Source organism: Hyaena hyaena, unplaced genomic scaffold (genome assembly GCF_003009895.1).
Source record: "Hyaena hyaena isolate Hyena2069 unplaced genomic scaffold, ASM300989v1 scaffold_607, whole genome shotgun sequence".
Taxonomy (NCBI): Eukaryota; Metazoa; Chordata; class Mammalia; order Carnivora; family Hyaenidae; genus Hyaena; species Hyaena hyaena.
The window spans coordinates 528,848-555,350 of record NW_024081241.1 but is presented as its reverse complement, the minus strand read 5'-3'; the positions used below and the strand labels follow the sequence as shown (position 1 = coordinate 555,350).

The 26,503-nt window shown below is 44.2% G+C and overlaps 1 protein-coding gene across 1 annotated transcript in view; it reads right to left on the bottom strand.

The window, feature by feature from the left end:
* The window catches only part of VIT (vitrin), a 101,300-nt gene that overhangs the window by 51,254 nt on the left and 23,543 nt on the right, over window positions 1-26,503 (bottom strand). The window contains exons 3-5 of the mRNA XM_039257230.1: window positions 19,416-19,481; window positions 6,077-6,233; window positions 806-939 (exon numbers count right to left, since the gene is read on the bottom strand). Of these exons, the coding sequence (XP_039113161.1) occupies window positions 806-939; window positions 6,077-6,233; window positions 19,416-19,481 (357 nt within the window). The remainder of the gene's footprint in view (window positions 1-805; window positions 940-6,076; window positions 6,234-19,415; window positions 19,482-26,503) is intronic.

The window sequence follows — 26,503 nt, the reverse complement described above, 5'->3', positions numbered from 1 at the left end:
GCACTATTGAGGAATAAAGTGTCATGATGCCTGCAGCTTATTTTCACAGGGTTTAGAGCAAAATATAGGTAATGATAGGTAGATTAAAAAAGCAATTGTTGCTAGGTGAAGGGAATGTGGAGATTCATTGTACTATTCTTTCAATTAAAAATGTTTCAAAATAAAAGTTTGGGGAATTCACAAAAGTAGGAAAGGACGGGTCGTGATAATACAGAGATACTAGGTCATTTTTAATGTGGAATCACAATCGTCAGTAGCTCACTGACATTACCCCATTGGAAGAGGGAGAAAAAGAGTGAAAAAGATTATCTACAAAATTCCTAAGGAGCTAGACTGCTAGGACTGACTAGTGAAACAATCAGTTAAATAAAAAGAAATCTCAAAATTGCAGCTCAGTTCTCTAAGAGCCTATATCCCTTTTCATTTACCAGAAATATCAAGGAATGAGGTTCTAGATAACAAGACATATTTGGCCTAACTAAAGGAGTAGTTCAAAAACCCAAGTTATTAAATGCAATCCACTTCATTAAAAGTTTGATTGGATTTATGGATAGCTGCAGTGTGTTTAAAATGAGCAATTGGAGCCTTTTAATGTTTCCAGACTTTGTAGTGATTTATCACTGTAATTATAATTTATTGTTTCATGATCCTAATTATCAGAAGAGCTAATGCTTCAGATTTTTATGAAGTGAGTTGGGCCATAAACTAAAACCAATAGAACATTGAAAAGAGCACATTTCCTCCCATGAGGTCACTTAAGCCAAGCGCCCAGGTAGGGCTGTGTTTCTCCAGTGTGTGGGCGTACCTGAGACGATGAAGGACTCTCTCCAACGTGGCAGGGACAGTGACTGAATGCCATTGGAGTAACTCCCCTTATAGCCAGATTGCCCAGCAACTTTCCGAACAAGTATTTTCCCTCCTGAATTATCCAGCACGCCACTACGAAGAGAAAAAAAAAAAAACAAAAACCAAAAAACGAAGAGCAGAAAAGTATTGTTTGACACAATCAACAGACTGATATCACACTAGCCTCCATCTTTATTTGAAGATATGAAAGGGCGAGATTAAGAAAAGGTTTATCCTGACCTGCACCCCATGCCCCAAGAATGGTGCCTTCATCCATGGCCCAGCATCTGACCTCCCAGGCCAGATAGCCTTCTCTTTCTTATTACAGAAGAATAAGAAAGATGGTTGTTTGTTCCATTGGGCAGCAATTTCTGTTTGCTACCATGCCTCAAATTTCTCTTCCTTGGTTTGCTCGTTCTCACTAGGTCTTTTGAGTAAAACTTCTGACAATTTCCAGTTTGGTTTTGTGACATCACAGGATGGTTCCACTTATTTCGAAGGGTGGCCATGACCTTTTACCAAGCAAATTATTCCTTTTATTTTGGGCAAGGGAAGGAAGGTGCGTGGCTCAACTGAACTCATTAATAAGAGTCCTGAAGGACTGGAAATTGTTTCTTTAATTTCTAGGATTTTGAGGGTTTTGGATCCTGATGTAACAGTGACTGACATATATACCTCTTTGCTTGTATGTGAAACAGGGGCCTTTTTCAGCTTCTTCAGAGTCACTTCACATTGTCATTCCCTTGCCCCAGAGCCAAAAATGGCTCCTGTGGGTATCAGTGATTTATGGCACAGACGGAGCTAAAAATCCACTTAGATTTGTTCTCATCAACACCCTCCCTTCCCTCCAGGAACGAGAGTTGCCATTTCCTGCCCTCCCACCTTCATGAGTCAACAAGTTTCAACACTCAACTGCTCAATGACCCAGAAGGAAAGATAGTGATAATCGTACTTGACATGTGGAGCACTTAATTGATTTAAAATCATTCCCATGTATGGTATCTCACGGGGCCCTCCCAGCGAACCTGTGACTTGTGGAGCAGAGGCAATGCTGTTGTTCCCATTTCATGGAATTGGGCTTAGACCAGTGGAGTGACTCAGGCCAGACTTTGTGACTAGTAAATTGGCAAGGCAGGGATTTGAACCCAGGTCTAGCTGACCTGGAATCCCGGGTTTGTCCCATGTGGTCACAGTTGCCTCTCAGGGTTCAAAGGCAAAGATGCCAACTCCTCATCTTTCCAAATCATTGCGACCCTGCCCTTCCTTCTGCTGGGAGCTCGGAATCTGTTACCTCACAAGTCCCAGCTGCGGCTAGGCTCTCGGCTCCCTTGACAGAGCACATGGTTCCCACTCAGTACGCATCTGCTCCTGCTGCTCTTTTGCCCCAGAAAACCAGCTCCCACTTCTGCCTGACAAGACCTGTGCCGCACAGGGCCCCATCCTTCCTTCTCTAGAGAGATTCTGGAAAGATTTCACGGCATCCCTTCCTAACGATGCCTTACAGTCTTGTCTCACAACCAAGACTCTGATTTTATCTGGTCTTGTCTTATCTCCTAGAAAATGTCTTGAGTCGCTTTTGTCTCTCAACCAGATTAGAAATGTTCTTAGGGAAAAGGCAGTGTTTTATGCTTCTACCTTGGAAGGCCTGTCAGTGGTGTGTGGGTGCTGCCCACGCTGGCTTAGGAAAGCCAATTGTTATCTTTTCAGGATTGTGAGAGTTGGTTCCCCTCACATTGTAGCTTGAATCAGCCATGGTGGGAGTATTTATGCCACAGAAATTGGTAAAATCAGAATTACCTGTGCGTTTGAGGAGCTGGTTGTTAAACATTGACAAGCACAGGTCCGGTGGAGGATGAAAATTCTAGTTATTAAAAAATTATCCCATGCTCCCTTCACTTACAATTAATGGGGGAATTAGAAATCACAATAACACTTACCTTTTTATTTCCTTCCCAAGAGATTATTCTGCCCTTGGTTTTTTACTCCAGTGTATTGAGGAAATGTGTGTGTGTGGGTTCGCTCCTGTTTAAGAGTCAGAATAACAGTAGCTGCCCTTCCCAGAGAGGGAAGGGGGAGAGGCTGTGTTGAGCTTCCCTCAGGCTGTTCAAGGAAGTGGGAGGGTGGGGGTGGGGTCTCAAGCTGCTCAGGTCTGATGATATCCCTTGTAAGGGTGGGATAAGATGAACACCAAGAGGGGCGCCTGGGTGGCTTAGTCGGTTAAGCGTCCGACTTTTGCTTAGGTCATGATCTCGCGGTTTGTGGGTTAGGGCCCCGCGTCGGGCTCTGTGCTGACTGCCAGCTCAGAGCCTGGAGCCTGTTTCAGTCTGTGACTCCCTCTCTCTCTGACCCTCCCCTGCTCACGCTGTCTCTCGCTCTCTCCTAGAAAAAAATAAAACATTAAAAAAAAAAAAAAAAAAAGATGAACACCCAGACTGTGGGGAAGATGCGACACTGAACTATGGTGATATCCTGAGATATCCCTGTTGCAGACCAGACTTAATGCCTGATCTTGCAGGTGGACTTAACTGGAGGATGTGGATCTTCTCAGATATTCTGGAGAAGAGTGGATGCTAGGTGGTCTTAAATCCTGCCTTCTGAAGACCGACTTGTTCTGTTGTGAAAAACAAAACTCAGAGTATCAAGGAATTCCTATCTGTTCTCCCTTAAGGTCTCTATTCATCCACCCCATGGACAGGGACACTTCCTTCTGAACAGTTTCCCACTAAATCAGACACTGGTCCAGAAAACTACAATGGCACTCAGTTGCTCAAGTAGCAGATCTTGTGTTCTGAAGCATTCAAGCTCTTCTCCTTTGCCCCTCTACCCTCTTCTCTATTCTCTCCCCAAGTTCTTACTCTCCAACCCCCAGCACTGAAATTGCTAAGTCCTGGTTCTTGTCAAAGCCCTTCTTATTTTCTCCCCAGTGATGTCTCCATCCATCATAAAGCCATTCCCAACTCTTACTGGTCCAAAGTCTACATCTACCTCACATCCTCACTTTGTATATTAAACAGTGCTGGGACCCTCGCGCCTGTTCTTAGGTAAATATGTCACCTGGGCTCTGGGTCGGAGGTCAGGGGACAAGAGGTCTATTTTGAATTTGCAACTAACTAGCAATTTAATTAGCTTCGCTAGTTCTCAGCTCCTCTTCTAACAAATGGGGATGTTAACCGCAGCCTGATAGGGTCGAGATGATGCTAGAAGGAGAGAATCACAGTGCAAGGGATTACTGTATGATGACGTGTTCGTGGGGTTGAATGAACCCATGGGACTCTGTCCTGCACTGGAAGCATGGAAAGGCAAGAGAGAGCCAGCAAATGTCAGAGGGAGCAAATGCCAACCATTTGGATCACAGCTGGAAAAATACAGGCAACCTGAAGACAGGCTCAGCCTCTGCAGCAGACACAGTGTCTACGCAGACACAGACTGGAGGGGGCCGATGGCGCTGAGCTAATTGGGCACACACATGTGTGTAAGGATGTAGGCGAGCACGCACATATGTGCAAGCACACATGTGGGAGCATGCACATGTGCATTCACGCATACGTACGTGTGTGCATGAGATTTATTTCAGAGTGAAAGCAAAATATTTTTTTTCATCGTCTGGGGTTAAGAAACAGCGTTTGGTGTAGTTTCTCTCCTTTTTTTTTTCTTAAGTTTACCCATTTTGAGAGACAGAGAGAGCAGCATGAGCTGGGGAGGGACAGAAAGAGAGGGGGAGATAGAATCCCAAGCAGGCTCCGAGGGGGAGATAGAATCCCAAGCAGGCTCCATGCTGTCAGCAGAAGGAGCCCCACATGGGGCTTGATCTCACGAACTGCTCAACCGACTGAGCCCCCCTAGCACCCCTGGTGCTGTTTCTCTTGAATGTTTCACTAGTTCTCCATAATAGAGCATTTGTAGTCCTTCCCCACTGGAAACTCAGTGAGCTCGGCATCCCTCCTCAGTGGTGGGGGAAAGTGGGCAGCCAACAGACTGCCAGTAATTCTTAAATCTGATTTTATGCATAGACTTTGCTTTTGTTGTTTCCCCAAATTTCTGAAAAGCTGCTGACGGCACACCGTGAAAGGGAGGGAAATGTACATCTTTGCTCCTCTGTCTGGCAGAGTTCCACAGCAACCATCAGCTGACCGGTGTGCAAGAAGGAAACAGATACAGTAGCTGACTAATTCAGAAACTTCATCCAGTATCCAGTGGCCGAGGACTGACTCAGGGGCCACATCTCAAAGCAGTCTCAGAGTGGTGGATCAGGGCTGGACTTAGATTCCAGTCCCCACTCGGATACTTTGCAATAGTGCGGCTTTAGAAAAGCTATTCTGCCTCTCGACTCTCAAGATGTGGATAACAGTAGTAGCCACCACATTGGGAGCCGTGAGGATTAAATAAGGTGACACAGGTGAGGCACTTGACTCAGACACAGTGGCCTTATTATCAAAGGTACTATGTAAATATGCATTCCCCTGGGTTTGGTCTCCCAGACTAAGCAGAAGAGGTATGAGCATTTGGGGGCACCTGGGTGGCTCAGTCAGTTAGTGGCTGACTCTCCATTTCAGCTCAGGTCATGATCTCCCAGCTTGTGAGTTCGAGCCCCCCATGGGGCTCTGGGCTGACAGTGTGGAGTCTGCTTGGGAGTCTCTCCCTCCCCGCCCCCCCCACCAGCACTCTCTCTGCTCTTCCCCTGCTTGTGCGCACTCTCTCTCACTCAAAATAAATAAACTTAAAAAAAGAAAGAAGTATGAGGATTCTGTGAAGGTCACTTTTGCCTCTCCTCATTTAGGCAGTGACTTAGTTCAAAACATGTCATACTTCCCGTCCTTCTTCTGGATCCCAGACCAACAGGTGACAGAGCAGTACCGCCTGCCACCCTCCTTCTACTTGTCTCCAGGCCATCATCACGGCTGTGACACATTTCTTCTCCAAACGTCTGTGCGTTGCTTAGTCACATCCCTATTATTGCCTTGCTCGGCACATACAGGTAGAAAAACACATGCTTCACGTCACCGAGAACCGTGGCTCCCTTGTCATGAACGTGAGAGCGTAGAATTCTCCTCCCCATCCCATGAAGTCGGTCCTTTCCCCGGAGAGCTGTGAAAGGAGACCTGGGGCCACACTCAGCTCCTGCCTGGCCCCATGGGGTAGGGCTGCCACACGAACTGCAGGCTGCACAGTTACGGGGGCCCCCCTGCCCGCAGCCTGGTTGCTGGTTGTTATGTAGCGCGGAGCTACCCACCTGTGAATCGCAGCACCGCACACGCTGGAGTAAGACGCGTAGATATCCGTGCCGTAAACGTGGTATTTGGGGTCTTGGCATCCTGCTGGACATTTCACAACGAACTCAGGATTGATGATCTTTCCGGCTTTGACATCACAGTTGATCTGAGGCACAGCTGGGAAAGCAAAGTGAGGCCAAAATTACACCTAGGGGTATCAGCTTATATACTGGTGGCTCTGTCAGGTCATACGTGTTCATTTAATGTCTAAAGGCCAGGGCCTGCGCAGACCCTGGGTCCTCTCCATATAACGAAAGCAAGGATATAATTAGGACATTCCTCAGACCAAAAGAATAACAGTGACCATCCACTGCATTTAACCTGCTGAGAGCAAAACCAGGCAGATTCTTGTGCTTATTCAGACAACTGAAGAGGAGAACTCTGGGGGGGAAAAAAAGACCCACCTCCGGGGGTCAGGAATGTCACCTTGGGTCCATGGCTGGAGAACACTGGTTTTTCAGGTGCTCTGGGGCTAGTTCAGGAAAAGAGGGAACTCTCAGATGACCTTTCAGGCCAAAGGGAAGGTATTTCAGGGAGGGTAGATGAGGGAGCATGAGCCTGGGGCCCGGCAGCCAGGACGAGGCTGGCCTGATGCATCAGAGGCTCCGTGCGGGAGCCCCGTGGGAAGGTGGGGATTGGGAGGGCTGGACCGGGTCAGGGAGGCTTGAGGGTCTTGTGTTCTGTGCGGGAGGTGGGGGCACAATGGAAGGTTTCTGGGCAGGGGAGACAGATAATAGAAGAGATCTTCGATCGCGGTCCTAGACAGGGGTCCTAGATCCAGGTTCAAGATGACAGTTATTTTTACTCATCTGCCTTAACACATGATGGAAGGCTAGGAACTGACCCCCACCCCTCCCCCCCGCCGCCTCAACTCCCCCCTGGGAGCAGCCAGGGGACGCTCAGTCTTTCTTTCGCCTTTGTCCTTCTTCGGCGTTGTGACAGCCATTGCCAGACTAGCACCGTCCATCAGGCCAGTGTTCTAGAGCTGAAAGCTTGTCTGGGATTGAGGTGGGGTAGTTTCTCTCATGGTAGCAACTAAAAGGGGACGGAGCTGCATCACTTCCTTGGAAAAAGTTCCCTTACAAACTCCTGAAGGACAAGGTCTCCTAGACGATACTATACTGGCGCCCTTGTTACTATGAAATGTATTCCGTTCTGGGCCCTGTTCTCCAGAAGGGGTTCTGAAACATGGACACAGTGCAAAGAGTAAGCAGAGGCTCAGGAGGTGTCTGCAAACCATCAGGTGGGCGAGCTGGCTGGCAGAACGGGTCGCCTGGCCACAAGGAGGCTGAATTCGGAGGGGGCAGGTGACCACTGTCTTCACATGCAGGGCTGGTGTGTGCTAGGACACCAGGGGACCAAGTTAGAACTGAAACAGCGACTCTCCATAGAGGCAAATTTTGCCAAGAAGAACTTTCCAGTAATTGAGATCGTCCTGGAAGGAATGGGCTGCCCTGTGAAGCGGTGAATGCTGAACAGTTGAAGACGGGACTTCTCCATTGGGTGGGAGGTGGAAGCCCCGCCCAGGGCTAAGAGTCAGTGACGTCATGCTTGGAGCCGGGAGGTCTGGCGGGCCACCCACCCTCTGCCTGGGTTACTGAGATGCTCTCAGAGTTGTTGATGGCTTCCAGCTGTATCCAAAACATACACACACTCTCTCCCTCTCTCGCGCGCTCTCTCTCTCTTAACCCTTATGTATCTGAATGGAGCAGAGTCGCATTTCACTCGGACTGCAGAGAGAACTGATGTTAGAACTTCTGCTCTTTTCCTAAACAACTCCTCCCAGACGCTATCTGCCCCCGAGGGCCAGGCCAGCCCCAGGGGGCCGGGGGCTGAGTCTGATCACAGGCTAAAACAATTTGTGGTCTAAAGCAGAGTGCAGTGCTCAGAAGATCCTGTGGTTTTCTTCTCCCTACCACAGGTTGCCTCCTCTCCAAAGCTATTTTCCTTTTATCTTTCATTCTCTTAAATCCTGATATTCACTCAAGTCTGCATGCACTATTTTGAGTCTCAGAATATCTTATTTTTTTCTTTTGAAAGCGATTTGGGGGCTGAAGATGCTAGTGTAGTCTCTCCTTAAATTAGTGAATTGGTCCCTGGGCGTGACTGGACGTATTCACCTCTCCTCCCTTCCCCACTCCACGTCCCCACTCCCAAAAGCATCCATTCCTTTACATGGACACAAGATGGACGCGTGTGTTTTTGGTTCGTAGGGATTTGAATGAGGAGGTGACCAGCTCTGAGAACTGGGATTAAACGTGGGTGTGACTTTGGCTCTCCTGGAAAGCCAACCCAAATCTTCTGGAGTAGAATAAATGGGGATATATCTGGAAGCTTACTGCATGAGGATTATACAGTGAACACCGCTACTGAAAGACTTTAGGGTATACACAGCACATGCAATGGATTTTCCATGAAGTGGTTGTTTTAAAAAGACAAGGGCGGTGGCGGGGGGGGGGGGTGGGCATCTGGGTGGCTCGGTCGCTTAAGTGTCCAACTTCAGCTCAAGTCATGATCTCGCAGTCTGTGAGTTCGAGCCCCGCATCAGGCTCTGTGCTGACAGCTCAGAGCCTGCAGCCTGCTTCAGATTCTGTGTCTCCCTCTCTCTCTGCTCCTCCCCTGCTCACACTCTGTCTCTCTGTCTCTCTCTTTCAAAAATAAACATTAAAAAATTTAAAAAAGACAAGGGAGGAAAATGTTACATGGGAATATTTTGCTTCCTGCTAATCAAGTTCCCCTTTCCCACAAGGGGTGTTTGTTTGTTTGTTTTGTCTCATTTTTTACAAAGGCCAGGAGGTACCCTAAATAAGCTCAGTTTTAACTGCATCCAACTGGTTAGCAAAATCCGTGAATTAACTCAACCCATAGCAGAGAAAAATGAAATCAAGCACATACGCTCATGTACTTTGGAAAAACAGAGTGCAATGGCAAAGTATGGCTAAAGGTCAAATATTGTTAGATTTGTACAGAAAATTAAGCTGGAGAGAGTGAGCTAATTAAAAGTAATTGCCAAAATCACTGGAAAGTGTAATGTCTGAATCCAGCCTCAGGAAGAAGCAGCCATTTGCATTTTGGGAGCCACTTTTCTTTGAGTATAGAAACCACAGTTTAGTTCTTTAAAGCAGTCCCTCAGTTTTCTGTGAAGTAGTCTGTTGTAACCTCTAAGAATCTTTCACCCATCCACTTGTAGCCTAAAGGAAGTGATTTCCCTTTGCATTTCCTCTGAATACTTTTGAACGACTCCAATCTCACAGCTTAGGTTTTCCTTTCCTTTTTCTTTCTCTTCGTTGTTCAGATTCATTTTTGGATCTCCCTTCAGTCTTCTCTGGGTTTTATCTCAACCGTGCAGAGCTAAGACTTCCTTAAGAGAATGAGACAAAATTAAGGCAGCTCAAGAAGCATCATCTTCAGGTCTGAAGAGAGGAAGAAGACATTGGGCAATTGCCCAGAGGTGGGGGGCGGGGGGCATGGTGGATCCCCACTGTCAACCTCAGGGGATAACCTATAAGTCATCAAAAGGTTTTACTGCCAGGAATGTTTGAAGACGTGAACATTTTCACACCAGCTCACGTGAGAACATTGCAGAATCCGCCAAGATTCCTTCCTGGAGGCCCTTGGCGCCAGCCATAGGCAACAGGGAGCTGCTTACAACCCAGATGATTAGAACTGAGAGGTGACCTTTAGTTGCTGCTCGCTGAAGTCCTATATTTGCTGTATGGGTCTCAGAGGGTCTGTGGAAAAAACTGCTACTGTCTGAGTCACTACTTTATGCAACACAGGATCTTAGAGGCAGGTCTCCTGCCTCATCTAATAACAGATCAGGTGATGGGTTATCAGACTGAGTAATGTCACATACAATACGCCAATCACATAGCAGACCAAAGCAAGTAGAATACTTGTTTTCCATTCATCATTTCGCTGACCTCAGGTGAGCTACACTCCTTCTGGAAAACAGATAGATTTCTGAGTCAATTAAGAGAAGCCCTTTGTAAACTTGCCTCCTGGCTGCTTATGAGGAGGAATTATTATAACATATAAGCACTTATGTATAAACAGTTTTGATATGAAATTTGATTTGTTAGAAATTTGAAACTGAATATGGAATTTGTTAGACTGTGCTCTTGAACTCAAGTAAAATCCTATTTTTAAGATAATGATGCAAAAACATTAATTTAATGAAATAAAAATGACCATTAAATACAATTTGAAGATGAACCTTCTCCTTGATCCTGATGCCCCGTGACCAGATCATGTGAATCTTTCCTTGGTAGTGACTTCTTTTGCAAAGCATTCTTGCCCATTTTTCTTAACCGGTCCTTGACCACCTTGAATCTTTGGGAAAAACTATCAATACTATTTTGCTGCTTGTGGAAAAATTCCAGAATCCTTAAGGCCTTTCCCACTCCCCTTCATGGAACTTTTGGGCTTGCTAATACGGCTCCTGGCACTTTTCAAATGCACGTCATCTTGCAAACTTGGCCTGTATCATTTCTCACACCTGGAACCCTCTTCCTTCTATCTGTGTAAATGCTACTACTTTTCAAGGCCCCAGTTTCAGTCGGATCTTCATCTACCTCCTAGAGTATATATTTCACAAAAGCAGGGATTGCTGTCTGCTTTGTTTACTGCTGATCGAGAATGTCTGCTGAAAGAATGAATGAATGAAACTGGTCATTAGCAAATATTATTAGTTTTATTTCCAAATATGCTATTTCTCTCTACCTCCATCTTGGTCCAAGTCACATTTCCTGCCTGGACTATTAACATAATAGCCACCTATCTTGTCGTCTTCCTTCCATGTTGCCCACCCTTTGCCCCAAGCCTTTCTCCATTGGATAGCCAGGGTGATTATTAAAAAAATGTAATCACATTTCATCAGTCTCCTGATTAACAACCTCACTGGCTTCCTATTGCCCTTAGGATAATGTCCAAGCTCCCTGAGATGGTCTACAAGGCCCAAAGGACTTGATCCCGGTACTCCTGTCTACTTAATCTTCTACCACCGTTACTTGGTAATGAAGAGGTGTTAGCCAACAAAAGCCTAGAAGAAGGACCCTCCAGACAGTAAAAGAGCCAGTGCAAAAACCCTGATGTGGGAATGGGTTTGGTGGTTTGAACAATATGAAGGAGGCCAGTGTGTGTAGAGAACAGTGGAGGAGGGAGAGAGAGGTCTATGATGCAGTCTGGGAGGTGAGCAGGGGTCAAATCACGTGGGGACTAGATGAATTAATAATCCTGCCATAACCAAGATGTCAGAAATTGTTTTTGCTAACCCTCTTTCCAGGACTGTGCAATAGTTTTTATTCAGAAGAAATTTCTTGATAAGCCTACTCAGAATAGAGGCTGAGCTTCCAAGGGCCTGCGTCTGGGCTGGACTCTTCAGAGAGGCAAGGAGAAGCATCTATCTGTAAAAGGGGCTTGAGAGGGAAGTAGGGGCATGAGATGGTAATGGAGAGAGAGCAAGGGTGTAATGAGGTGCTGGTGGAAGAAGATTTTATGCTCTATGAAGTGACCTCTTCTGTTGATCCTTGAAAGTCCATACTAAAATCTCCAAAATATGATAAAATATCAGATGCAGGGAAGTTTCTTATATGAGTTAGTAAAGTAGCTGAGTCACATGGTAAGGTGGAACAGGAAGGCCATCACAACACAGGAGTGACTAAGTAGAGAAAGCATGAGGAAGTTCATTGCAGATTCTCCAGAAATCATGGGGAATGCTCCAGACTTTTAAAAAGATTGTAGAATTGGTATATACATGTGTTTAATCTGGCAGCTGAGGATCTATCTTGGCCAGGCTAACACTGGGATGACATCACTCTAGATGATGGAATTACAGCGTTAGTGGTGGGGCTGGATTTGAACTCTAATATGTTTGATTCTAACACTATACCACATTCTCACCTGAGACCAGCTTTTTCCAAGATGTGAAACCTTGAAGGTTAAAAAATATTTTCCTTTGGTCATAACAGATTTCTCAAGAAGACTATATCAAGCAGCATTTGAGGGAAACATAAGACATGTGATGGAAATTGTTTATAAAGGCAAGCCCAGTAGAGAGTATGTGCCTCAACAGGTAACTCCAAGCTCAAGCTTGAAGCACTTCTTAAGAATTCTATAAAAGTTGGTCCTTCTAACCAGGCTTCCATAGTCCATGGAAGGACAGCAGTGAAGGGGTGATTGGGTAACAGAGGTTAATCTATCTGTGGCAACACAGCTTTTAGGCAGCTGCAAAAGTTTGTGTCTCTAGAAACAACCTATTTTTAGTTTTCAAAGGACTCTAATACACATTACTTTTCATTTGAACCTTACAAAACCGTGAGAGGCATATTATTTCTATATTTCAGAGAAGGAAGTTGACTTGCTCAAGCCCAAGTACCAAGTAAGTGGCAGAAGTAGGAACTGAACTCAGGTCCTCAGACTCTAAAGCCAGAGCTTTGCCCACTTCCACCTGTTTACTTCTTCCATAACCAAAGAGAGAGAATTACTCTTCCCTAATCTAATCCTAAGGGATTTTCTGAAGTCAAAGGTCATTGACAACCACCAGTGGGTGAATATTTCTTGGAAACTCTGTGTGTGTGTGTGTGTGTGTGTGTGTGTGTGTGCATGTGTGTGCATGCTTGCGCGCATTTATCCCATTGTTTTCCTGTTATTTCTGACAAGTGCCATGGTAGAGTTTGTTCAACTAAAAATCTGAAACACAGAGAGTGCACCTCCCTTCTTACTTCCACCGCAGAAGGAGGGCCAGAAAGTGAATCCTCTTCCTGTTTCATGGTCTGAGAAAGGGCACACACACCATTCTGTGTGGAGAACACACTGGTGTTGGTACCAGGTGTCTAAGAAGCAAGCAAGCACTGGGGGTTACTCACAAATTGCTACAGCTAACAACACGTGAGCCTATTCGGGAAGCTGTGTGCATGTTTTACCCCAATCCAACAACCACCCAGAGCTGTCTATCTCATCAGTGTCCAATGCATTAAATAACCAAGTCCCAGAACAATTACCTCTTTGTGCCCAAGGCAGTACCTCTGGGAATCATCAACCTTTCAAGGTTGATTGCAAAAGTCTTTCCATGCCTTACAAGGTATTAAGGTTAACTTACTGGAGGGAACCATGTGGATTAAAGGTTGTACGTTTCACTGCAAGTTAAGACTATTTTAACAGACTCAATGTAGTGGAAATATTTCAGAATGTAGCTTTACTGTCCTGGAGAATATCTCACTGTTGTTTATCTTGCTGATTGTTGTCTTCATCATGAAGATGGCTCAGGAAACTCTGAGGGTGCCTACCATCAAATGAATGGCAAAGAACTAAGCTTCTCCAACTGGCCTTGTCTAGTCCTTACTCACCCCAGCAGCATCTCCCATGACTCCCCCCACACTTAAACCGACCATATCACTCACTGTTTCCTGACATCATCTTTCACTTTTCCCCCAGATGTCTGGGCTTAGTCTACCTAGAAACCCTCCCACCTACCTCTGCCTGTAAAATTCTACTTATAGTTCATATCCTACCTTGAATGCTTCTTCATGAAATCAGTATGAAGCATATTCATACATCCCTTGTTATTCTTACGTAATCATTTACCACATTTTGCTCTACTTTATAGTGGGTTTTTGTTGTTTTTGTTGTTGATTTGTCCCCCCATTCAACAAATACTCATGAGCACTAATTACGCCTTCATGTTGCTTTTGATCTAGTTGGCAAGACTGTAGAAAAAAGCTCTTATAAGAATGTGTGATAAGTACAGAGGAGAGGAAGTGTAGTTCACACAGGAGCCATATAAACTCATTTCATGTGCATGTTGGCAGTGGGAATTGGATCCAGGAGGTCTCACTTTTGCATAATTTAATTTTATCTTATACAAGATTGGGTGCTCACTGAAGTCAGACTGCAGGATGCACAGCTGGTAACATGTTGCATGGAGCTGATCATCATGGCTCTCACCTGTGTGATGCTACCTCACCTGAACCCACTTTTAACTGAAGCCATTGCTTCTGAGGCTCCTCTGGGGCTTCCTTACATGTAGGAAAGCTATTGAGAAGATTTTATAACTTAAAAGCTTTTTTCCCCCCCTTTACAGACACTGCCAGGCAGGGATTTTTCCTGTTGGTGTTGGTGGGCATAATTTAAAGGGAAACATATGTGTTTATTACAGTATGGCTTGAAATCTTCATGAGTTGAAGACTCGGCTCTTTTTGAATGTGAAATCCATACATAGATGAAATTAACAATTAAAATTCATAAGGTATAGTGACTGCCTTAGGAGAAGAGTCTTATGAACACCCCCAAACCCTTCAATAATTACTTGTAGCCTTCAGCAATAAAAAAAAAATGCACCCACGTTTTGGCCATTTGCTGGAAGCTGCTTGAATAGGTTTGTACTGATGATATCTACCACTGAGGTACCTCTAAGGTCAGATCCATGGCTTCAAAACATATCAGGAAAATGAGAACCTTGAAAAATCACCTCTAAAAACAAACTTGGTAAAACTCTTAATTTCATATAGTGTGGTAAGCTTTACCATGGACTATACAGTGGGTTGATTCATTCAGACATTAACTTATGTTTATTCTGATTGTATCTTCCCCCTCCCCCCCATTACTATTCTAAGAAGGTAGTCAGGCATTTGTCTTCTCTCACCTCTGGAACTCAAGGTTGCAAGAGAGAGGGCAGAGTTATCCAAAGACAACTCTCCCTCAGGCATTGGGAATTAGTTTCTTTAAATCCCCCTTGTTTGAGACCACTGAGTTAGGTCAGCCCAAAGAGTGATGGAGAGGAAATGATCTTCTGAGACTGGCAAGGTGGGAGGGGGCAGGTAGGTCCCAGTAGGGGACATGTCTCTGTTCCCTAATAGCTGCCTTGGAGGAAAATCCTCTTGGAGCAATATCTGGTGTGGTGCCCCTTAGGGTGAGTCCATAGGCATGGAACTTCCCCCATCTTCCCCAAGATCCCACATTTCAGGAAACAATGGAGTGCTCAGCTTCTACAGGTAACATAGGCTTGGACATTGAGTAGTGCAGGGGAGGTCTCTGAACATACAATCGTAGATTGTATAAGGCTTCCAGGGATTGGAGTGGGGATGGAGGACGCCCCTGTAATGATGAAATTTTAACTTCTCAGCCCCTGGAAATTGGCAGTTTCAAGTCAGACTTGATCTGATTAGAAAATGAAGTGATGTAATAAGCCAAGCATGGTGGAATTACATTGTGTCCAATACAATTGTGTATGCGAAAGCAAAATATTAGCTTGAAATGAATGGTCATGCATAGATTTGCAAGATCTCCCTTTTTTTTTTTTTAAACTTTCACTTTCCCTTTTGTAAAACTCCCATACCAGAGTATTTTCAACACGTAATACCTTCTTGGTCTGAAAGGCCCCAGTGGAGCTAAGCAATGTCCATGAGGGCTTCTGGGGAGCCATAGGAAGACCAAAGAAATGAAAAAAGGAAAAGGAGATGAGAAGAAAAAGAAATGAAAAAGAAGAGAAAGGAGAGAAAGCAAAGTAACCCTATGTGTAGACAGAATAGATGCACTTGTATGGCACATGGCTTCCGGCCAGACCAAAGGAAGATACCCATGCTGGTTCCTCCCTTTCCTGTTATCTCCACATCTCTTCTACTTTATTTCCCATTTGGTCAGCCCGTCATCATCCCACAACCCTCATCTGTCTCCAGGCAACAGCTACTTCATTCCCAAGCCCTGGCTGGCTTGGCAGGAGGCATAGTGAAGCCATCTGGGTTTGAACCTCATACAGACCCGCATTTTCAGTCTGCTCTGCCAGCTCGTGGGCACCATGTCTTGGGCACCAGAGCCTCAAGAGTCAAGAGAGTCGTATGGGTCAGTGTCCACTCACCAAAACCCTCAGATTACTTTCTTCTTGATAGCCTTGAATGAACACTGGTGCCAGCAGGGGGCCTGGCCACAAGAGAGGGAAAGGGTACTGACGAGTGTCCGTGGTTTTGCAATCATATCTGGGAGTACCCCTGATCTGGGGTCTCTCTCTACTCTATGGATTTTCAAATTTCACCAGGCATTGGAATTACTGGAGGTCTTGCTGAAACCTGGATGGCTGGGCCCTGGCGCTAGCGTGTCTGGATGTCGGCAGCCTGGGCAGTGAGGGGTAGAAGGTCCCAGGTGTTGCTGGTGCAGCTGGTCCAGGAACACAGTGTGAGCATCACTGACCCAGTTCGTTCTCACACCCAGGCCAAAGTGATTTGTTTAAAGTCTTGCTTTTATGATTTCCCTTTTCTACCTAAAATCTTCTAGTAGCCCCCTCCAAGATATATTTTGGGGTGTCAGTTATAAATGAAATGACATTTTCCTTGGGGAAGAGGAAGGAGGCCACCATCTCCTTACTTTCTCCTTTTAGAGTGTCTCCTGGAAGTAGGGGCCCCCCAAAGGCCCACCTTTTGATTTTATGATGCAAGGTCTTCAGCCTTCTGACCCATGGATCCATAAATACTTACTTCCAGAAGGAGCTAAGGGGTGTCCAGGTATACCGGACACAACCATGGAGTGCATGCATTCATCTCTCAAGGAGAGATGTACCCGTACATGCATGTAAATCTGTACTCTCACTAACAAACTGCGTCCTTTCTCTTCTCTCTTCATTTGTTGCCAGAAAGGGTTTATTTTTTATTTTTTATTTTTCTTGGCAGGATGGTCTTATTTCCCTAGCACAACCCTAATTACTTTCTTCTTCTCTGAGAACCACCCTGCCCACTGGGATGATGCAATTAGATTCTCCCTCCCAGGAATGTGGACTCAGTACTGACAGACACAGTGTGCACAGAGCGGGTAAAGGGAGGGGAGGAAGGGAGGGGCAGGGAGAGAGAGGAGACAGCGAGTCAGACGTGCAGAGAGAAGCAGAGGTACTGATTCTTGGGGCCTTTTCATCTAGGGTATGGTTCCAGTGAGTTCCAGCTACCAACCCAGAAGCCACCCACGTCCTGCAAAAATCCCTTTTGGATTTATGCTAATTGCAACCGAAATAACCAGTGCTGAGATATTCCCATAGCCCTCATGAGGAAGTCCAGATTCCTGGACGTGGTAACAAAGCTCCCCACGATCCCACGCCTGTTCAGTCCTCCATCTCCGATCTCAACACATTCACTTCCTATTCTATATTTTAGTCACATTGAACTCCTTTTTAGCTCTTTCCACTCTTCAGGCCTTTTAAGCATGCTGTTTTCTCTCTGCTTATATCACTCTTTTCTCCTCATCTTTGCCTGGTTGGTCTTCACCTATCAGTGCAGGAAGCCCTCCCAGATATACAGCTCTTCTCCATATTCTTGGAGTACCTTTAGCTGCCTGGTGACTTGTCTTTCTCTCTCCGTAGATTTTGGGCTCTGTGAGGCCAAAGACTGAGTCTCAATCGCTATTGTATCTGGGTGTCTAACATAGAACCTGGTACTTAGTGGGCACTCAATAAATACTTGTATATGAATGAATGGAGTGCCTCCTTACCATCAGTCACTTACTCCAGCGGCAGACTGACAACATTGAAAAGAAAAAATGAAAATGACTTTGGCTTCAAGCTATAGACTGTCATTTGGAAACACACCTGAGGTAAAGGATCAGATATTGCCATGGTTTGGGACTATCCTATTACCTTCATTGTATCCCCTCCCTCCCTTATTTAATGACTGTGCCAGGGTTTCTAATTAGAGAAAAGGCCTCTTGCATGTATTGATTCAAATGTGCTGCATCACCAGGGAGATGTAGAGTATAAGGTTAGAATTTAGCGTATCAGAAATCCAATCTGTTTGAGATCTCTCAAAGAGGTTTGCCCTTGGGTCATTCAGCACAGACTTTCATAGTCACTGAAAACTGTTGTCATGGTAATCATGGAAGCTTTCATGATTTTTGTGTATGAGTTAATGAAGATACTGGAAACAGCCCAAAGGAATTCATACTTGGGTGTGCATTTGTCTCCATATTAACCCAATCACTGTTTTGAACACACATCTGCCCCTGGGCTGATTCTCTTGGCTCTTGGTACTGACAGGAATAAATAAGCAACTGATTCCTTTTTGGTATTTTAGGCTTGGAGGCTGTGGATGGCTGCCCTTTTGGTCTCATTTCAACAGGAAATCCCACATGGAGGGTTTAAAGGAGCAGAAGGAAAAAAGAATGGGGTGTGAAGCAAATATCTTTCTTTTGTTTCGAATTATTAATGTTGCTGATTTCCAGCATCTAAAATCTAATGTCTGTGAAGAAGTTTCAATTGTGGAGAGCACAGAACATTAACTACATCTACAGCATTTCTTTCATGGTCCTTTATAAATATGCCTTAACATAGGCCTCCTTCAAGTCTACAAATTTAGATCCAAATATCTCAGTGTGTTTATAGTATTGGAGTGTGAGATTTTCCACCTATGTCCTGCTAGTGATTTCCCCATATCCGTGCTTCCTTCTTTCCTTATATACAACTCCTTACTTTTAGCTAGGCATGTGGATGCTTGAAATCAAGACATTTCCCATTGTCCCTTAATGCTGGCCAATGACATTGAAGTAGAAGGGGTGTATTTGACTTGCTGGACTTATCTTTAAAGGGGATGGGTATGTGTCCTTCTTTATCTCTTTCTGCTGACAGGAATGTGGATGTTATGGATGGAGCTAAGGCACCCATTTTGGTCAATGAGTTGAGAGCCATGTTGAGGAGAGCAGAATGACAAGACAGAAGGGGTCTAGGTCCCTGAAGATAGTAAAACTTCCACAGAAGCCCAGACTGACTATGTTTACAGGAGAAAGAAGCTTTACTCTTACTTAAGCAATTGTTATTCTGAATTTTCTATCATCTAATTTTAACTGATCTACCATCCAAAAATGAAATTTATTTTTTCCTATTTCCACTGATTAGGTGTGAAACCTTATGTGCTTTTCTGTGAGATTTACCATTTTCTCCCAGAGCATGCTGGAAGGTAAGCATGTTTGCATTAGCCAGACTGAATTTTCTGGTTTGGGGAATTGAGACAGCATTTCAGTGGCAAGAAAATACCTACTCCAGCTTAGCTATAGAGACCTGCTGCTTTTGCCCAGTCTTTGTATGTGTGTTTTGAAATTTTCTAATATAATGGGACCACATCTTTCACTCTAAAATCAGCGCTCCTATTTCAGATGCTTTTGTGGAACGACATAGGTGATAAATAATAATTATTATTAATTAGTCTGAATGCAAAGCAATTGAAGAAAGACCAACAAAACTCCAAACCTTCCAAATTATCTGAAACAAATACAACAGCCCAATACACGGCAGACACAAGCCTCATGCTAGTGAAGAACTACAGTTTTACTTACTGAACTTGGGCCTTTTAATCTTCTTTGTCATGTCTTTATTTGAGTGTATTCCAGTCACCAGCAAAACTACAGGGGAAAAGAATGGAAGAAAATCTAATCAATATCATTTTACCTAAACACTTTCTCTCCTTTGGCCCTTATCTTTGCTTCGATCCCATGTGAAAATATTCTCATTGGTGGAACTAATTTTCCCTTGAATGAAGGTCAGGGAAATAAGATGATTAGTTTGTGTGCTTGTCTTAGCCTCCACGGAAAGGGGCCTTTCCAAAACATCTCTGGGATACCTGTCCTTTGTTTTGCTTGTTTACACTTCACCACATCAGCTCTGCTCTCTCCACGTTCCAAGGGAGGAAATGTGAGCCTGGAGAAGTCCACTCATTTGCTTGGTGCCAGAAATAAATGATGAAGGAATGATGAGCACCAAGCCCCTTCTTGCACTCTCCGTTCCACACTGTTTCCAAACGGCTAATTTCCAGCTGGTCTGAGAACTGCATGCGCATGCGCGGGCCTGTGTGGTTTGTGTGCATGTTTGTGCGTATGCGTGCAAGTGAGAAAGGGAGGGCTGTCGGGAAAGGAAGAGTGGGAGAAAGGGGCCTGGGGAGAAGAGGGAGACTGGTCACAAGGTCTTAGGTGTGACCTGAGTGTCCCCTGTTGGCGCAGCACCACAGTATGGAAAATGTAAATATAGATGCACACAAACTTATATTATTTTTGCTTTTTTTCCATATGTGTACATATTCATGCAGGTGCTTAAACAAACCTTTGATCATGTTCACATTATTTACAAAGTTTTATAACTTATTTCTACTTGAGGATATATACAAACATTTTTTTCTTGTCATTAAGTGTTCGTCTCACAATAATTTTAATGCGGGCAAGATATTGTACTGTGTGGATGGATCATAATTTAGCCAACTTCTGATTTAATATAAATAGCTTCATCTTTACACCGATCTTTTGTTATTTCCTTTAAATAAATTTCCAAATAGGATTTCTTGTCTGAGGGATTGCACACTTAAAATTTCAATATGTATTGTGAACATTTCTCATAGCATTCTTTTTTATTAGCAATGTCTGAAAACACTGTCTCTGTCCATGTGAATTCTACCTGCAGATGGAAAAGCAGTGTTTTCCCTTCAAAAAGCTAGTCACTTCTCCATTCTTCTTCCTTCCTCTCCAGGTCTCCCTTCTACCTTACCCACCCAAAGCTGGTACTGTTTCACATGTCTATTTTAGCCACATTGTTTGAGAAGCTCACTTTCAAATGGGGTTGAGACTCCAGAGGTAAACATGGAGAGATAGAGTAATCAAAATAGGCATTCTACTTCCTGCTGTGTGTGTGTGTGTGTGTGTGTGTGTTTAACACAACACAGATGCTCAATTTAGGCATAAATGGAGTTACAAATTCTTGAATTGGCAACTACCTTTGAAGGAAAATGGCACCAGCATTGGTTAAGAAAACTTTGTATTTATCTCATGATTAGCTAGTCTGCACCAATGATACAGCCCCTGAATTATCCCCAGTTTTGACCATTAGCGTTAGTTGAGGCCTGGACAGTTGACATACCATGTCCTTCAAGAACAGACGCATGAAAGAGAAGTGAGTGAGAACCAGAAGTCAAGCCAAGTGGAATGAAGGCAGACATTTTTTACGTGTTATTTACTTCTGGGGTTTGGGTGGGTGTGAGTGTCCTGGAGGTCTAATTTTTATAATAGTCCCTGTGTCATTTAACTCTGTGCAAAGACACATCTTCATTTTATCCACAAAAATAACAAACCCTAGAATATTTTTTTAAAGTACTAAGTAAGTATATAGAAGAAAATTAAGCAAGTAGGAGTAAGTGAAATAGTAAGTAATACATTTGGGTATCAGTATTTGCAGAAAACCAAACACTGTCCTCCTAGATCTGTGTGCCTGTGGCAAGTGGTTTATACATCTCCATATCATTAGGACTATAAATACTTCAGTAAAACCATCCTATCACTCGCATTTGCTCCCCCACGACCCTTCAGGCTGAAAACATGCATAGCTGGGTTCAGTTTTACCACAGTGGTTAATAAAGTCATTGTTTTCAATGGTACACAGAGGCCCTCTCCTCGGCTTAGATGCTTGTTAATTAAAACTCTTCCAGACACCACTCCTCAAGGGGAGGGCTGGTCAATAAGGCTGTAAATGTGCTTGTGCCCTGGGGCAAGTCTTCATGCCTCGTCTGTAAGGCTTCCCTCCCTACACTGGAAATGGTGAAGTGACTCTGGAATTTGGGAAAGAGAAAAATCAGTCTTGTATTCCCTTTCTTAAGAAGTCAGGGAGAGCATGGGAATGGATGGCTGATACTTCCAAGTACAAAGTGGCCCACAGATCTGAAAGCCAATCCTTTCTGCGCAGGTAGCTAGTCACCAGCTTACAGAGGCCATTAGTGTCTAGAAGTCCTGAGGAAATTAATTCCAGAGTCCAAAGTTCCAAGGCAATCATGGTTTATGAAATTTGCAGCAATACTTCTCAGTTGTTGGAAATTCAATGTTCTAGGTTTGAACAGCGTTGAATAAAGGGAATATAGTTCTCACCTTTTGAGAGTAGTGCTTGAAATTGCCAAACAAATGAACTGTCGATATTACTTTTTCAAATAAAAGATTTCCCCCCTCTTCTCACTCTCTTCCTCTCTAGAGTAGCCATCAGTACAGATGAGGTGGCTGAGGTATAATTGTTTTAAATTCAATTTAAATAAATTATCATCCAGATAGCTTATAGATAAATACAAATGAATTCGCTTAAAACAATGTTCAGCCTCATTAACAATAAAAAAATGCAAGCTAAAGCCAAACATGACAGTTTCCCCTATTATCTCAGTAAATATTGAACACAAGATTGTACTTAGTCCTGGCATGGATTTGAGATGACAGCATTTAGGTACACTGCTGGTAAAGTCTATGCAGGTACAGTCATTCTGGAAAGCCATTTGTCAATAGCCTTAAAAATATTTATGTCCTTTGTCCTAGAAAATGTGCCCCAAAGAATACGTCCCAAGTTATAATTAGAGACATAGCTAAAAAATGATGTAAAAGATGTCCATTACAGCATTATTTATAAGGGCAATCTGGAAATAATGAAATATTGGGAATGTCCCAATATTGGAGGTGTCCTGAGCATTTATTACAAATGATGTGTTAAAGGATATTAAATGAACTGTCAAGTGCTCAGCTCTAAGCTTGAGAATGATTCTGACAACGTTAGAATATATGCAGAGAGAAATAACATACCAAAATGTTAAGAATGATAGGATTATTTCCATTTTATATTTTCTATATTTCTCCATTTTGTAGTGTATTCCATATATATATTCCATATTTTATATAGAATGTGTTTCTTTTACAATTAGAAAAAGGCAACATAAGGGATGTTTTATAATTAGGTCATGTGGATATCTTATAGGCTTATGATAATACAAAGTCGATTCCATCTTATAGGCTTATGATAATACAAAGTCGATTCCAAAATCATTGGTATGATTAATAGGCATTTGTGTCCTAGTTCTTGTATCAATAATGAATTGTAATCAGAATTCACTTACTTTCAAGGAAAGACATGAAGTGCCAGAACATCTAATCAATGACCAAATCAGGAAGTACTTACTGAAAGCTTATTATGTGCCTTATTATGTGGTGTTGACAAAAACTCTCTCCTTGACCAAACTTTAATTGAGCTCCTCTAAACCCTCTTCCCAACTGGCCTTTGACCTTGGGCTTTAGTGTCTCTTGTTGATTTTGCACCACCCGGTTTTAGCAAGAATCCTGTTTAGAGAGAATCTTCCACTCTTGTTATCTCATCACTCTGGTCTATCTTTAGCAAGAATCCCCCACCCTTGATGTCTTCACTCAGTAAATTCCATCCACTGACCCATGCAACCTGCTGCTTGGATAGAAATCTCCATGTTCCTTGTTGTATTTGGAATTAAGCCCAGTTCTATAGAGCGATCTCCTCTACGGCAATAGTTCCTGATTAAAATCTGTTTTTTACCCCTTTAAATACTCTCCAGCTCTGGTTCTCTTTAAGTGTCCACAATGTCTTCCTGAAAACTGATTTATGAGGCAGGTCATTTTATTTTATTTTATTTTTTTTTTACAAATAGTTTATTGTCAAATTAGTTTCCACATAACACCCAGTGCTCATCCCCACAAGTGTCCTCCTCCATGCCCATCCCCCCTCCCCCCCACATCCATCAGTCCTCAGTTTTTGTCAGCATTCAAGAGTCTCTCATGGTTTGCCTCTCTCCCTTTCCCCCATTTCCGCCCTTCTTCTCCCCCTTGTTCCTCCGTCAAGTTCCTCCTAATCCTCCTATACGTGCAAACATATGATATTTGTCCTTCTCTGCCTGACTTATGTCGCTCAGCATAACACCCTCAAGGTCCATCCCTGTTGCTACACATGGCCAGATTTCATTGTTTCTCATTGCCATGGAGTATTCCATGGTATAGATAAACCACATCTTCTTGATCCATTCATCTGTTGATGGACACTTAGGCTCTTTCCATGTTTTAGCTATTGTGGAGAGTGCTGCTATGAACATTGGGGTACACGTGCTCCTATGCCTCAGCATTTCTGTATCCCTTGGGTAAATTCCTAGCAGTGCTATTGCTGGGTCATAGGGGAGTTCTATTGTTAGTTTCCTGAGGAACCTCCACACTGTTTTCCAGAGGGGCTGCACCAGTTTACATTCCCACCAACAGTGTAGGAGGGTGCCCGTTTCTCCACATCCTCGCCAGCATCTAGAGTTCTCTGATTTGCTCATTTTAGCCACTCTGACTGGCGTGAGGTGGTATCTCAGTGTGGTTTTGATTTGTATTTCCCTGATGAGGAGGGATGCTGAGCATCGTTTCATGTGTCTGTTGGCCATCTGGATGTCCTCTTTGGAGAAGTGTCTGTTCATATCTTCGAGGCAGGTCATTTTAAAGCAGTTCAAATTTCCCCCATGCTTTAATTTGGGATTATGTTCTCAATGAAACATCTGGCATTAAATAAATCAGAGCTTCATAGCAAAGACAGGACAACTTATTCTCTACAATCATATGAATCATACACTTATGCTTCAAATCACAGAATATTAAAGCCGGGAGGATCTTTGCAGGTTATCCCTTTATTTTATAAAAAAGAAACAAAGTTCAAGTTAACACCTTGGCTAAAGCTGCAGTTCTTTGGGGGCAGAAGTTGGAATCAGAATGCAAGTTTGCCGACTACTGCTTAGCCCATGTATACCACTTGTTCCTCATAAGCACAGTTGTTGAATTTGATGCTATCTCCAGGTAGATAGTGTCAGAATTTAGTTAAAGTATAGGACATTCAGCTGGTGTTGGTGTTCCCACTTGGTGCAGAGAAAAAACCCACACATGGGAATTGGGTACAGAGTTGGACTCTGATAGCTTAAAAATCCAGCGCCCCTGAGGAGAATTACTTATTTCACAATTATTCTTGAGTGCCTATGGGGTGTGCCAAGCACTGGAAATGCACCAGCTCTTGCCCTCAGTGAGTTCACAGCTTTGGGGACCCTGGACTAGGACAAGGCAGATGCCATGCAGCTATGATGAAAATCAATACAGGAGGCTGCGGGCCCCTTAGAAAGTTGGCTTGATCAAGTGGGGAGCTGAGGGAAGCTCTCTGAGGACCATTAGGGCTTGGGGGGAGGGTATGGAGGCAAGAGGAAGAACATTCCAGGAAAGGGAAGAGCATAGTCAAAGGCCTGGAGGGGAGAAATGATGTGAGTCTCAGAGAAATGAGAAAGTCAGTACTTCTCAGGTCCCTGGAAGCCAGAATGGACTCCATGGTGAGCAAGGAGAGCAGGAGGCAATGAGGGCCATATCAGGGAGGCCTCCCCCGTAAGCAAAGCACCTTAAGAGATATGGGCCCCATCTCCAAGACAAAGGGGAAACACCGAGGAGTTTAAATCAAGAGTGGTGATCAGATGCGGGCTTAGGGAGATTAATTGGGGGTATGGTGGAGAAGGAGTTAGAGGGGTCAGGATTTGGAGCAGGGAGACTGTCACAGTACTGAGGAGCATGACAGGGAAATGGTCCTGGGACGGAGACCAGCAGACGAGTAAGAGAGATGCCAGGGAGGCAGACATGTGAGGACACAGGGAGGGGATTTTGTGACAGGAGTCTCCTTTGTCTACTTTGCTTTCTCACTTTCTGAATGAGCAGCCCTGAGGGGAGAGAGTTTTGCAGAAAGGCAAGCTGAGTGAGGCCAGGGCCAGGAAGGACAGTCAAGTCTCCCTTCTTGGTTCTGTGATGCAGGGGACGTGCATAGTATGAAATGACCTCAGGGTTTGCTTGGTTTGTTTTACATTCACTAAAGCCTTCCTATTGCTGACTCTCCACCTGCCCTATGTAAGAAACCTGCTAACAGGCAGGAGAGTGTGGGAGGGGGCAGCCTCTCAAAGGACAAGGTGCAAGTGAAGGAGCCTGAACTTCCCGGGAGAATATTCCTCAGCAGGTTGATGGGGGAGCCTGCACTGGAACCCATATGATCCCTCCGACTCCCAGTCTAGTCTCCTTCCACCAGGTGAAAGCCCCCTTGCCTTCCCAGATGTGTTACTTCCTTCCCTTCCATTCACCAGCTCTGCAGTATAGACACCCTCTGTGAAGGCCTTGAACATTTGGACTATGTTATGGGTTTAGTTTTGTCCCTCCTAGATTCATGTGTTGCAGTCCCAGCCCCCAATACCGAACGTGACCTCATGTTGAAATAGGCTGCTTACAGATGTAATGATTTCAGTTCTGATGCGGTCCTACTGGACTAGGTTGGGCCTCTCATCCAATATGGCTAGTGTTGTAAGAAGGGGGAGAAAGGGACGCACACACAGATGTACACACACACACACACACACACACACACACAGAGGAAGAATGTCATGTGAATATGAAGGCTAAGATTGGGGTGATGCTGAGAAGGGCCTAAGATGGCCTGCAAACCACCAGAAGCTGGGAGAGAGGCACAGAACAAAGTTTCTGCCACAGCCCTCTGAAGAAACCAAGCCTGCTGAAACTTTGAATTTGGACTTCCAGCTTTCAGGATGGTGAGCGAATAAAATCCTGCC